The 14,663-nt window shown below is 37.6% G+C and overlaps 1 protein-coding gene across 2 annotated transcripts in view; it reads right to left on the bottom strand.

The window, feature by feature from the left end:
- Window positions 1-4,568: 4,568 nt before the first annotated feature.
- abhd5b (abhydrolase domain containing 5, lysophosphatidic acid acyltransferase b) overlaps window positions 4,569-14,663 on the bottom strand; it is a 71,539-nt gene continuing 61,444 nt past the window's right edge. The window contains exons 5-8 of one of the 2 annotated variants that reach the window (XR_013821958.1): window positions 5,678-5,789; window positions 5,391-5,577; window positions 5,151-5,306; window positions 4,575-4,935 (exon numbers count right to left, since the gene is read on the bottom strand). Coding sequence is in view for 1 of the 2 variants with exons in the window: in XM_079878104.1 (XP_079734230.1) it covers window positions 5,220-5,306; window positions 5,391-5,577; window positions 5,678-5,789 (386 nt within the window). In the remaining variant the exon portion in view is untranslated. Of the gene's footprint in view, window positions 5,307-5,390; window positions 5,578-5,677; window positions 5,790-14,663 lie in introns of both variants that reach the window. The other variant, XM_079878104.1, reaches the window with a different exon arrangement.

Here is a 14,663-nt window from a genome sequence, read left to right on the forward strand (position 1 = left end):
AGATTCTTGAACGTTTAACTGAACTTTAGCCCTACTATATTCATTCAGTCAGTTGAAGTAGTGAACCACACTGTCCCTGTTATGGCCAATATATCATGGCCTAACTTAGAAGAGGCAGAACAGGTAGACGCTAAGGCCTTGTTGGAGAAGTACAGTGTGGTTTTCAGTCAGAGTGATGGGGATTTAGGATGTACAAATTTGATAGAGCATGAAATTCCCCTGCTAGATAATGCACTTATTCGCCAACGTTACAGACGACTCCCTCCCTCCCAGTATGATCTTTTGAAGGCTCATATCCAAGATTTGGTAGAGCAGGGGGTAGTGCGGGTGAGTTGTAGCCCTTTCTCTTCTCCCATTGTGGTGGTAACGAAGAAGAATGGGTCAATTCGCCTGTGTTGATTATTACCAATTAAATGCAAAAACTAGGAAAGATGTGTTCCCCCTTCCACGCATAGAAGAATCTTTGGATGCCCTTACTGGTGCTTGCACGTTTTCTACATTGGATTTGGCGAGTGGTAACAATCAGGTCCCTGTAGCTGAGAAGGATCAAGCCAAGACGGCATTCTGTACACCTTTTGGTCTGATTGAATTCCAGCGGATGGCCTTTGTAATGCACCAGGTACATTCCAGAGATTGATAGAGTGTATTATATACTTCATTCGCTCGTTTGCAAGCCACGATGTCGCTCGAGGAAAAAACAATATCGCGCTGGATCTAGATAACACAGTGTAAATTATCGTTAATAAAATCACTACTTACCGCTTGCGGGAATATAACGTTAGTTGAAATTGCCCCCTTCGTCCGTTTGAGACGCCGAGAGAAGCCTGGCTGCTTGATATTGTTCCAGGTTAGAAAAACAGTCTGTGGTGAAATGGGCAGAGCAACTAACAACTTTGAATTAAACTGTAGCGGTATCCGATTATAGATAGATAGATAGATTATAGATAGATCTGCCATTTTCCCTATGATCCTCCTGCTTGTTTCTTCACCTGCAGAACTTCTGATGATTCGGCTGTGCAGTTTCGCCTGGCACTGAGCATGGGCTGGCATATGCAAATTTTTGGAGGCGTACATATTAATGATCCCGACTGTTGCGAGATTTAAATAAGAAAGAGAAAACTATGGTGTTTGAGACTCACTGTATGTCATGTCCATGTACTGAACTCTTGTTATTTAACTATGACAAGATAAATTCAATTTCACATTCTAGGGCACCTTTAAGCTCAGAAAGTGTCACTTCTTCCAGCCAGAGGTAAAGTACCTTGGGCATGTCATCTCAGCATCTAGGGTTGTCTATGATCCCGAAAAGATCAGCGCTGTTAAAGAGTGGAAGACTCCATCTACTGTTATAGAACTGTGGTCCTTCCTGAGTTTTGCCTCTTGATACAGGAGATTTGTGGAAGATTTTGCAAAGTATTTGCAAATTGCAAATTTGCACAAATTAGTAGCAAAGTTGCAGCCTTCCAGTAAAAGAGCTAGGCCAAGATCAAATAGCTCCTGGGGTGATCACTGGGATTGGAGTTGCAAACAGGCATTCCATGCTCTTAAGGAGAAGCTGATTGGGGCCCCAGTATTGGGGTATGCAGATTTTGCTAGTTCGTTTGTCCTTGAGGTGGATGCAATAGCAATCTGGGGCTGGGTGCAGTCCTGTCCCAGGAGCAGGAAGGAGGGCAACGTCAACCAATCGCATATGCAAGCCGTGGACTCAGACCTACTGAGAGGAATATGACAAATTATTCAGCTATGAAATTAGAACTGCTTGCACGTAAATGGGCGGTAACAGAAAAATTTTGAGATTATCTTCTTGGCTCTAAATTTACAGTATTCACAGACAACAACTTGGTTATCTCCGCACGACCAAAATGGGTGTCGTAGATCAATGCTGGGCATCACAGCTGGCACTTTTTGATTTCGCTCTAATGCACAGACCTGGGATATCTAATAAGAATCCAGATACACTCTCTCGCTTGCCTCCATCCCCTCTGCCAAGTTCTTTGGGAGAGGTTGCCCCTGGCCTTACGGTTCCCGAAGATGTGGAACGGGCTTGCACTAGACACCATTAGCAGTCGTCTGCTTTTACATAAATTATTGAGGCAGCCCCAGCGAGATGTAAAGCTGACCGGTATTGCCGTGTATCACGTGTACTGGATTTAACTGTGGTTATTTTACCTGTGGTATTTTTCTCAAACTTTATTTATTAAGAGTGACATGTGGTGTGAATAAATTCTGACACGTCTCGGGAGGGAAACTCGGTATGCTCTTAAACATTTGGTGTTTTGATTGAGGGAAGTTTCATGGGGTATTACATTGAACTATTATGAAATAAATGTATATTTTTGATACACCAGCTTCCACCTGCGTCCTTTAATTAGGGTGGCTTGCGTGAAACCAGGTAGGCCTTTTGAGCTGACTATTTAATGATATAATCATTGGTTCTGGCTATATTTAATTAGTAGTTTAGAGCATGTAAAACGACCCCTGGTGGCCCCTGTTGCGAGGCCCGTTTCAAGTGAATCATATCAAAGGCCACTACTTGGTGCTTACTCCCACCCAGCGGCGTTCAAGAGGCGTGGATCATTTCTGCCGCTATTTATTTATTTTTTTACAGTGTGCATGATTGTGCTTGAATAATTAATTAATTAGAAGTACTGGAGATTTTCCCAAATAAAATAAAATAAAAAACACTTTTTTGTTGCTTTTGTAGTACAACCCCAAATCAGAAAAAGTTGGGACACTGTACAAATTGTGAGTAAAAAAGGAATGGAATAATTTACAAATCTTATAAACTTATATTTTATTCACAATAGAATATAGATAACATATGTTGAAAGTGAGACATTTTGAAATGTCATGCCAAATATTGGCTCATTTTGGATTTCATGAGAGCTACGCATTCCAAAAAAGTTGGGACAGGTAGCAATAAGAGGCCAGAAAAGTTCAATGTACATATAAGGAACAGCTGGAGGACCAATTTGCAACTTATTAGGTCAATTGGCAACATGAGTGGGTATAAAAAGAGCCTCTCAGAGTGGCAGTGTCTCTCAGAAGTCAAGATGGGCAGAAGATCACCAATTACCCCAATGCTGCGGTGAAAAATAGTGGAGCAATATCAGAAAGGAGTTTCTCAGAGAAAAATTGCAAAGAGTTTGAAGTTATCATCATCTAATATCATCCAAAGATTCAGAGAATCTGGAACAATCTCTGTGCATAAGGGTCAAGGCCGGAAAACCATACTGGATGCCGTGATCTTCGGGCCCTTAGACGGCACTGCATCACATACAGGAATGCTACTGTAATGGAAATCACAACATGGGCTCAGGAATACTTCCAGAAAACATTGTTGGTGAACACAATCCACCGTGCCATTCGCCGTTGCCAGCTAAAACTCTATAGGTCAAAAAAGAAGCCATATCTAAACAGGATCTTGAAGCGCAGGCGTTTTCTCTGGGCCAAGGCTCATTAAAAATGGACTGTGGCAAAGTGGAAAACTGTTCTGTGGTCAGACGAATCAAAATTTGAAGTTCTTTTTGGAAAACTGGGACGCCATGTCATCCAGACTAAAGAGGACAAGGACAACCCAAGTTGTTATCAGCGCTCAGTTCAGAAGCCTGCATCTCTGATGGTATGGTGTTGCATGAGTGCGTGTGGCAAGGGCAGCTTACACATCTGGAAAGGCACCATCAATGCTGAAAGGTATATCCAAGTTCTAGAACAACATATGCTCCCATCCAGACGTCGTCTCTTTCAGGGAAGACCTTGCATTTTTCAACATGACAATGCCAGACCATATACTGCATCAATTACAATATCATGGCTGCGTAGAAGAAGGATCCGGGTACTGAAATGGCCAGCCTGCAGTCCAGATCTTTCACCCATAGAAAACATTTGGTGCATCATAAAGAGGAAGATGCAACAAAAAAGACCTAAGACAGTTGAGCAACTAGAAGCCTGTATTAGACAAGAATGGGACAACATTCCTATTCCTAAACTTGAGCAACTTGTCTCCTCAGTCCCCAGACGTTTTTGCAGACTGTTATTAAAAAGAAGAGGGGATGCCACACAGTGGTAAACATGGCCTTGTCCCAACTTTTTTGAGATGTGTTGATGCCATGAAATTTAAAATCAACTTATTTTTCCCTTAGAATTATAAATTTTCTCAGTTTAAACATTTGATATGTCATCTATGTTGTATTTTGAATAAAATATTGAAATTTGAAACTTCCACATCATTGCATTCTGTTTTTATTCACAATTTGTACAGTGTCCCAACTTTTTCTGATTTGGGGTTGTAGATTTTTCCCTAAACCTAACTACGTATCAGGAACCTAATTACCTGCGTATAAAAATTTACCTGGGGCATCTCCAGTTGACACCCAAGCGTCTACAGTCGACACTTAATAAATATATCTGGGGCGTCTACAATTGACACCCAAACATCTTTATACTCTAGCTGTGTCTACAGTTGACAACTGGCTTCGAGTTCCTTACCCTAACTTGTTCTCCTAACTAGCTTGCTCCCCTATCTGACTTGCTGTGCAGCAATAATAAACAAACAGACTTCAGCAAATGTCCTTTAAATGTTTTAATCACGGCCGTGAGAATTCCTCGACCAGTTCTCCAGAGAATCTCCCCCAAGAAGAAGAATACATCATGGCCGGAGGATCTCAGGCAAATTTCATTGAGAATCCCACCAGTAAGCACAAATACAACAGTTTTTATAGAATAGGAAAATAGCAAAAATGACATGAAACATTACATAATTTCCCTACAATTTGATTGGTTCTTCATAGACAAGCCCTCTTGTTACTTCATAATCACAAGGTTTCAAGTTTAGACATCTGTCTAGTTTCATTTCCCATATTTGTTATTTTTACACTCACACAACCAAAGTTTTCACCAAAAGGGGAAACATTTAAAAGCATATGAATGTTGTTCCTGCAAGAAAAACAAATGTTAGTTATGATTCATTTAAAAATCCATCACACTTTCATATAGCAGATGCATTTTAAATATAGTTCATGAGCACAAATTTATTCATGTATACATATTAATTTTAAAATGCACATTTGTAGAAAGCCATAAATGATCATGCAATTTTTCCTCCTTCCTTTCCTTCATATTTTCTGCCTCCTTTTCCTCTTAAATAGTACCTTTCAGGCATCTATCTCTCCCTTATCACCTTCATCTGATCCTCCTGACTCATATTTTCTCTCCTTTATTTATTCATTATTGCATATCTTAAGCACAGCCTGGTTGAAGTCTTCTGATTGGTCTGCAAATACATAGTGACCTGCACCCTGGATGACCTTGAAGGAATTAAAAAGAAAACTGTTACTGTTTAGAGTTTTTGAGGGGAAATAAAATCAATGGATCAATGTAATAAAACTCACTATGATTTTTGTGTGCGAGTCAGGTCTCATTTCTTGAATGGCTTTTCCTGATTGGCCATCAGTGCTGGAACGTGATCCGTAGATGAAAGTCATGGGAAGAGAGGGACTGATCATCTCCACGCGGTCCATCATGGGGTGCTGAGGCCATCCATATGGGATTGTCATGTTTTTAAATGCTGTCTCACCACTGCCCAATCACAAGACAAATTTGTAAAAGTTTTTTTTATTTTAACCTCTGTCTGTTTGGTCAGAAAATAGCTTGTATTCTGCCCGGGTTCACAGTTTACCTGGCCGTTTGTGCATTCACATGGTATATGTAATCAGCCACAGTGTCGTCTGCAAATACAGAAGCGTATTTCTGCTTAAAATCTGATCGCAGAAGCTGCAGCAACAAAGGACCTGAAAGAGAAATACATTTGTAAACAAAGATCAAATACCGTATTAGGCCTATGGGATTTCTTTATTTCTGGTGGTGATCTTACTTTTCACAATATTACTACTCCGCAGTTGAGATGCATCTTAGTGCTGTCAATGTTAGCGCGTTAAAAATATTGGTAACACTTTACAATAACAGTACATGAATAAACATGTACTAATACCTGAATTAAAGCTGCAATATGTTATTTCTTTTGCCACTAGGGGTCGCTAACCTCTTACAATAACAAAGGCGTAGGTTGATGACGCAGTGAATAAGCGGAATCATAGAAATTGTCGTCATGCCGATGGATCTAATAATGTTTATGGGAAATAATGGCTAAGTGAATACATTCAAGTTTTTTAACATGTTGCAATTGCTAATGAGAGACAGATATCAGCGCCACATGCGAGTCCCGTGGATATAAAGGAATGAGGACATTGCATTCTACCGAACTACCCGCAAGTGCTGAATTAATACTCAAACTGTTCAGTTTATGTAACAAATTAAAAATTGTGAGGTAACGCAGCGCTGTTTCACTTGGTCTACATCATACTAAACTGCATTTGAGTGTGTTGAAAGTTATAGGGCCCTATCTTGCACCCAGCGCAATTGACTTTGTACACCGATGCATGTATCATTCCTATTTTGCACCCGACGCACAGCAGACTTTTCCCTCGACAGATGCACATCGGTAAATTAGGGAATGAACTTGCGCTCCCGGGGGCGGTTCAGCGAAAAGAGGAGGCGTGTTCCGGCGCAAACGTTCCCTGGTGCTATTTTGCAGTTCCAGAAAACAATTCCGCCACAGACCGCGAAAAGCCTAGTCTAAAGTCAGTGGCGTGTTTTCAGTGACGCGTTCAGATGCTATTTTAACCCTCTGGGGACGGATTGGGCGGTACCGCCCAAAATGGCATTCTTTTACAAATGTGTAATTATCTTAAAAACTATTAATGCTAGAGAGATGCGGTCTTTTTTGCCGACTTCCTCAGATTCCGCTGAAAACAGTGGTATATGGTAAACATATATTCCTTGTTGCTTAATACCACTGCGTATAAGGCCAATGAAATCGATGTTGTTAGGATAATTCCACGCGCAAAGACCAATGGAAAAATTGCCACTGGGAGGAATATTTTTCTTACCCAATCAGAGGAAGGTTACCATGGTGTATTCTAGCTAATCAGAGGACTCTGTAGCCTTGCAAGGGGTGGTACTATAGTAAGTGATATGGCGCAAACATCGTCGAGTGAAGATTAAGAAGGAGACAGAGAGCGAGCGGAGCGGAGCGGAGTATTACACACAGAGATCTATGAGTGAGAGACAGAACGATTATAATATTATATATATATATATATATATATATATATATATATATATATATATATATAGCATATTAGCAATTATAGCATTATTATTTTATTGTTTTAGCACTTTTATGATGGCAAGCAGTAAAAGATTTACCTCAGAACAAGCTCTGGAACAATTATTGGAAAGTGATGAGGAGAAATCCGAAGCTGACAGCTTTTTGACAGATGACGAAATATTTTAAAACGCCTGGGACTGTTTGTATATAAAGTTCATTATTTCATTGTTCTTTACACTTTTGATTGAACAATTACAAATGTCTGTCAAGCAAAGGGTTTGAAAAATATATTTTTAGTTCTAAAACTGTTCACTATTGCTGTGTGAGGTGTGATTTTCAGTAATAAATGACTAAAATAAAATTTTCGTTTTTGAAATTCTCTAATTTTTTTTTTTACATTTTTTAATCATGCTTCCTTTATAAACACATTACATGCATTATTATGTTAGCTTAGGGTCTTCTGAATCCATAGATACCAAACACATGGTGTTCCATCTTCATTGCATATGGTTTATAAGCCCAAATGTAAAAATAGAGAAAACGGACCAAAAAGGGCTTAGTCCCCAGAGGGTTAAGGGCGCATGCTTGGCCATAATGGAGCGTGTGCACAACGTGCATACACTTTGCTTCTCTCATCTACACACAGATACAGCAGTTGCCATTTTTGCAAACCATACGTATAATTACAAGGAAAAATATTCCACATGAGAGAAATCATTGTGGTGTCCATGAAGATGTGAAAAAATAGGGATAAATCTAGCTTACACATTTACCAAAATTATTATTCGCCTGTTTAACCGAACCTAATTTGGGTGGGTTTCTCCCATCCCCATACAATGTCACTTCTCTGTCTTTTACGGTTCTCCCCGTGCCTAAAACCAATCGTCTCTGAATGAGAATTTGAAACAAGGACTGGTTGGATGTTGTCCTGCTTCACTTCACAGACGCTGAGTGAAAAGAAAACTTTATAATGACGGGACGAGACACTCATTTATATGACCCTATATTCAACAGGAAGACCCACACATCATACATCATTAAGCTAGTTCTACGTCATTGCACATGCACAGTCGTTTCAGTTTCGGTTTTCAATCCAATCAAGTGTTTACATGTTCTCTCGATCAGATTAGAAAAGGAATACCCCCCCCCCACCCCCACCCCTTTCAATTGGATCGATTAAGGTGTTTACATGAAGGCTTTTCAGGCCGATTGAGCTGTCAATCCAATTACTAATGGATTATTTGGTTGCATGTAAACGTAGTCACTGTCATGATTTTACTTGAGGGGGCACATCATTACTAACTCATGATTAAAGGAGTAGCTTTACACTTAAGTCAGATCCGTATGTTCGTTTGTACAAAAATATAAAGTTTTAAATATGAATATTTTTCTTACACAAACTCATCATTTTGCTTCAGAAGGCCTTAATTAACCTCCCGGAGCCACGTGGAGTTCTTATTTAATTTTTTGAGCTTCAATCTGATGGTTGCAATAGCTTGCTAGCGTCAGGGTGTTTATTAATTTAACTCAGATTGTATTCGTCTGAAAGAAGAAAGTCATATAGCCTACACCTGGCTTGAGGGTGAGTAAATCATGGGCTAATTTTCCTTTTAAAGGGAACTACTCCTTCAACTAACCATACACTAACATCAACAAATGGCTTGTTAATGCATGACTGTGTCATGACTAGGGATGGGTATCGTTAAGGTTTTAACGGTATTACTACTCTTACCGATACTCCTTATCGATCCGTTACTTTAACGGTATTCTTATCGGTTATTTTTGTTATATTAAAAAAAGGGGAAAAAAATCATTTAGAACATAATTAATATTGCTTTATATTTTGAAATGTTAAATAAATATCTATAGCAAAATAAAAGCAATGCTTTAACAAAACAAATAAAACATGTATGTTATGCAGAAGGGTGCAGGCTTTTGTGTTTTAAATACAGAAGACATAAGACACCAAAAACAAAGTACGAATACATGGTCAAACAAAAAAAAAAGTATACAATAAAACAAATATACAAATTATATACCCAGTGCTTTAATTTCCCAGTGCAGTTTTCCTGCAGCTCAAACAGTAGAGCATTGGCGCTTGCAACGCCAAGGTCATGGGTTCAATTCCCAGGGAAAGCAAGAACTGTTAAGAATGTAAAATGTGTACCTTGAAATGCAATGTAAGTCGCTTTGGATAAAAGCGTCTGCCAAATGCATAAATGTAAATTTCAGTAATGTCTACTGACATTACTGTTCAGGAGTAATATGGGCTAAAAAGACATCTAATAAAGTCAGATGTAAAATAACACTACATAGTTTATCATAGATAGATTAAAGCTTATAAAAGCCAAAATTATTCATTCAAGAGCTGCGACTGATTTTCTCTTTGCCTTTTGTTGTTTGATTCACATTAATGGAGCAATCGTCAGCAGGTTTATTAGACTGCTGCCTCTTTAAGACCAAATGCAGATCTAATCATTATTACGCATCATATTTTCTCCCAACCATTTACGCCCATTTAAGACATAAACTGTATTTAACCCTCTGGGCTTCTTCGTAAATGGGTCACACTTAGCTTCCTCCCGGTCAAAAAAGGACGAAGCCGTAAAATTTAACTTTATTTTTTCCCAGGATAACCCATCAAATAAATTTTTGTTCTATAATATTTTCTGATTATTATTTAGAATTTTTAGAGTTTTTTATGATACTTTGCATTAATTATATAATTTTTATGAGCTATTTTTTCCATTAGAATTAATATATATATATATTTATTTTATTTTTATTTTTTTTTTCAATAAATGCAACATTTCACATCAAAATAGAGTGCAGGCCTAAAAAAGTGGCTTCAAAATATATAAATGTGTCATGTCCTATAACCGCCTATAGGCTGCCTATAGCTTTTTTATTTTTTTATTTTATTTATTTATTTTTATTCCCATTCGGGAAGAAAAAATTAATTACTAAGCAACCACTGAATGGAACAACACAAATTATATATCATTTTAAAGCTTAGGATCTCAGCTTTTTAATGCATCTAAATACATTTATTAACTCCTAACGAGTGCTGAGTAATCCCTCTAAAACCGAGTGTACCGCCAGCAGGCTCCACCTAGCTGCGAAAATATTCATTACCATATTTTTCAAAAATCTTGCCTTGATTAACACAAAGTTGATGTCATTTGAGAGCTTAAAGTCTAAACTTTACAGTGAATGTATCCACTTTGAAAAACTCTTAAGTATTGCTGAGTTATTTGCTGATAAATAGAATTTCTTTTTTTTCATAATCTATAAAATAATGTACTGCAATGTGTCAAAAAACATCATACAGCTCATGAAACGGCACTTCATTTTTTACAGCATATTATTACAATTAAAATGAGCCCAAAATTAACATAATCAATTGCTTTTATGACAAGATATTCTTCATGGAGAAAAAATTGCCCATGAGGGGGTGTCAAAGACTGTACAAAAAGGCTATCTCTTTTCCAAATGCTGTAACTTTTGATTCCTTTATCCAAAAATGTATTTATTTTTTTTATCCAGATGCAGCTAATGCAGCTAACATGTAGGGGGACTTCACTAAAAAAGAATTTTCCTCCTACCTTATTTCCTTCCTGAGTTATTCCATGACAAATAAGAAAGATATGCAAAATCATAATAAAAATTATATATATATATTTGTCTTTTATCAGCCGTTTCTCGGCAGGACAATGTCCAAATGTAATCTAATTTATATTTTCAAAAAAATTAAAAAGTTTTCTTTCAAATGATACCTACCTTTTGACTCTCCTTGCTACAGTTTTGGAGTTATGATTATATAGTTTTTATATAGTTTGGAGCATAATTTGTTGTGTGTGTGTGTGTGTGTGTGTGTGGGGGGGGGGGGGGGGGGTGTCATATTTGCACTCTTGATGTTTTAGAAGGTCACCCCTTTATTGCTGTGCACTTTTTTTCTGCACAGTGGTTGATTTGTAGTTTGTACCACCAAAAGTTTTCGTATTTTTTCGTATTTCCCATTCATTTCCTACATCGGTCATTTTTGACCGGGAGGAAGCTAAGTGTGACTATTTTTTTTACGACCCTTCAACATATCCAAATCATGTCCATGATTTTTGTGTGTGTTCACATAGCTAATACAACAAAAGTTAAAAATGTCCGTTTGTCCGTTTTTGACCGAAGAAGCCCAGAGGGTTAAGTGAATAAACTGTTTAAGTCAGGGGTTCTCAAAGTTTTGATAGGTGAGGGCCAATTTAGGAACCCAACATTGAACTGAGGGCCGCCAAAGGGGCGGGGGAGAAAAAGAAAAAAAAAATACTGAAAAGAAAATCCCATTTGAAATAATTTTAATGACCAGGTTGCATCTCTACAGTTTACATTTATTGAGGCTATTATTATATAACTAAGGCTAAACCTGGCAAATCTTGAGAAAAATTGCAATGCAAACAAAATCCCTGGGGTTCTCTACCATCAACAGACAAATTTGGGATATAACAGTCCTGTGTGCAGTCCATTTCAAGAACAAACTTATTTAGAACAAACAGCCTCAGTGTGCCTTGCTTCTTATCAGCATAGGCCTTATTCAGGGGCAATTCCAGCTACCAAAGCACCACAGGAAAACCTGACAGGGACAGGGACAGAGAGAGAGAGAGAGAGAGAGAGAGAGAGAGAGAGAGAGAGAGAGAGAGAGAGAGAGAGAGAGAGAGAGAGAGAGAATTTTGAGAATTTGAAAACACCTTTATTACAAATTATTAAGTGTTTTAAAACATTAAAAACAAACTATTTAAAATAAATTACATAAATTGAGTAAAATAAAAATTGTCATCTACAACAGAGCACAAAGCCCCTCCATAACACCAAACATCCTCAAACATGGCAAGACATGAAGTAGCTTTATAAAACCTAAAATCAATCAAAATTCTTGACTTCACCATGGCACCAAACATAGACACCAGATTAAATTCCTGATTTTGTTCAATTTTATCTTTCCGACTCATGTATATTGCCATTTTACTTTTGCCCAAAACAAAATTTAACAACTGACACTCTCTCTGTCGTCTCTTTGTATATTTAACACCAAAGATAAAAGCTTGCATTGAAAATTCTTCATCAAAAGACTTAAACAAATTTTGTAAAACTTCAAATAAAGGCTTAAGTCTATGACAACTCATAAAAACATGAAACACAGTCTCCCTTTGTGAGCAAAATGGGCATTCATGACCTACATCAGGATTCAACACAGATATAAAGGCATTTACAGCAATAATACAATGTAAAATCCTCCACTGCAAATCTCCAATTTCTTATTTAATGGTGGCTTGTAAAAAGTTCTCCAATTTGGCTTAAAAACATCATCCAAACCTAACACAATTCGCCAAGGTGTATCAGTTTTTCCATTTAATGCTTTTTTATTAAAACATTTCACACATGACTTATACAATCTCTTGCCATTCACTTCTTCAAAGTCCATGACCACTACTTTTTCTAATTCCAGAAAAATTCCACCTTCCTCCTCTAAATTAGGTGAAACCATCAACCTTGGAAAAAAATCTTTATCATTGGGAGTAGGCTAATTTCTCCCTCACAATATTTCTTGAGTAAATCGGTCTCTTCCACTGTAAGGATAGTCTGTAACTTTCGTAATAGTTTTTCAACCACTCGAGTGGATCTAAACCCCAATTGTGTTGCCACCGCATCCACTTCAATAAAATCTGGTCCTGCCAGACTCATTAATTGACGAAGAGTCACCACTTTAGCCTTTACAAAGGCTTCTGTCAGTGACACAGATGCATTAGTAATGTCCAGTCTTGCACCATAAAGCAAAGGCTCTTCCAAAAGCCAATACAACGATGTGGGATTGCTTATCCTTTGGAGTTTAAAAAGACTCCATACTTTAAAAAGATTCCGATAAAAAACTGGAAATTTCTCATTCTCATTCATTTAAAGTTTTTGGATCCAATAAAAATAAGGATTTGTCCAGAGTTAGACCTGCAGCAGTTTTTAAAATAACACATGCCACTGGTCTCCAACTTACAGACTCTGGGCCTGTCAGGAAACGTTGTATAAATTGTGCACGAAATGTTGCTGTCCTACTTTGCAGATGCACAAGTCCTTGTCCACCTTCCTCCTTTGGTAAGTACAAGATGTTATGGATCACCCAGTGCATCTTATCCCAGAAGAAGTCTATCAACATCGATTGTATCTTAGCAAGAAAAAGTAGTGGTGGGTCAACACAAGTCAGTCGATGCCAAAGAGATGAAGCAACAAGGTTATTAATAATAAGGGTTCGACCCCTATAGGACAATATTTTCTTAATCCACTTCCATTTATCCAAGTGGCCCTTTATTTTCTCAATCATCCCTTCCCAATTTTTTAATTGAAAAGACTCGTCCCCAAAATAAACTCCCAAATACTTTAACCCATCTTTTTTCTGTTGTCCGCTCTCCCACCAAAACAGCTTCACTTTTTGACCAATTCACTTTTGCAGCTGATACCATTTCAAAATCATCCAAAGTTTTCATTAAAAGGTTCACATCATTTTGCTCTTTTACAATTACAACAACATCATCAGCATAAGCTGATAAAACAAAAGTACTTTCACAGTTAATCAATGAGAGGCCTTTCATTACCCTTCTCAATCTTTGCAAAAGTGGTTCTATTGCCAATGTATAGAGCATACCTGATAATGAACAACCTTGCCTCACTCCACGCTGAACTTTAAAAGGAAAACACAAGCCACCATTAAATTTCAACATACTCTCAATGTCATTATATAATACTTTAATATAGCCTTTAAAAACCAAATTAAAACCAAAGGCATCTAGAGTCTTCCATAAATAATCATGCTCTACACAGTCGAATGCCTTTTCCTGATCAATGGAAATCAAACCAAAATTAACACCACAATCCATCAAATCTCGGATTAAAAAAATGTTATCAAATATAGATCTTCCAGGCACACAATAGGATTGGTCAGGACTAATTATATCATCTAAAACTTTCCCTAATCTAATCGCCAATACCTTAGACAGAATTTTGTAGTCAGAGCACAGTAAAGACACAGGTCTCCAATTTTTAATATCACTCAAATCTCCTTTCTTTGGGAGGAGTGTAAGAACTGCTCTCTGACTACTAAGTGGTAAAAAACCACAGACCATACTATCACTAAGAACTGCAAGCAAGTCTTCTCCTATAATGCTCCAGTATGCTTTATAGAATTCAAAAGGAATCCCATCTACCCCTGGAACTTTCCCATTTTGCGTACTCTTGAGAGCTTCATACAGTTCAATTAAAGTTATATCTTCACTAAGTTTTGCATTGGCACTTTCTGATAATTTTGGCAGATCTTCAAAGAAACAACCATCAATATCTTGATCTATCCTATGATCAGAACTATAAAGATTTTTATACAATTTTACTGCTCTTTCTCATTTCGACTGGGTCTGATAACAGAACCCCAGCTTCAGACCTTAAATTCTGAATATACCGTCTTTGA

Source organism: Squalius cephalus (assembly GCF_949319135.1).
Source record: "Squalius cephalus genome assembly, chromosome: 8".
NCBI classification, from domain to species: domain Eukaryota; kingdom Metazoa; phylum Chordata; class Actinopteri; order Cypriniformes; family Leuciscidae; genus Squalius; species Squalius cephalus.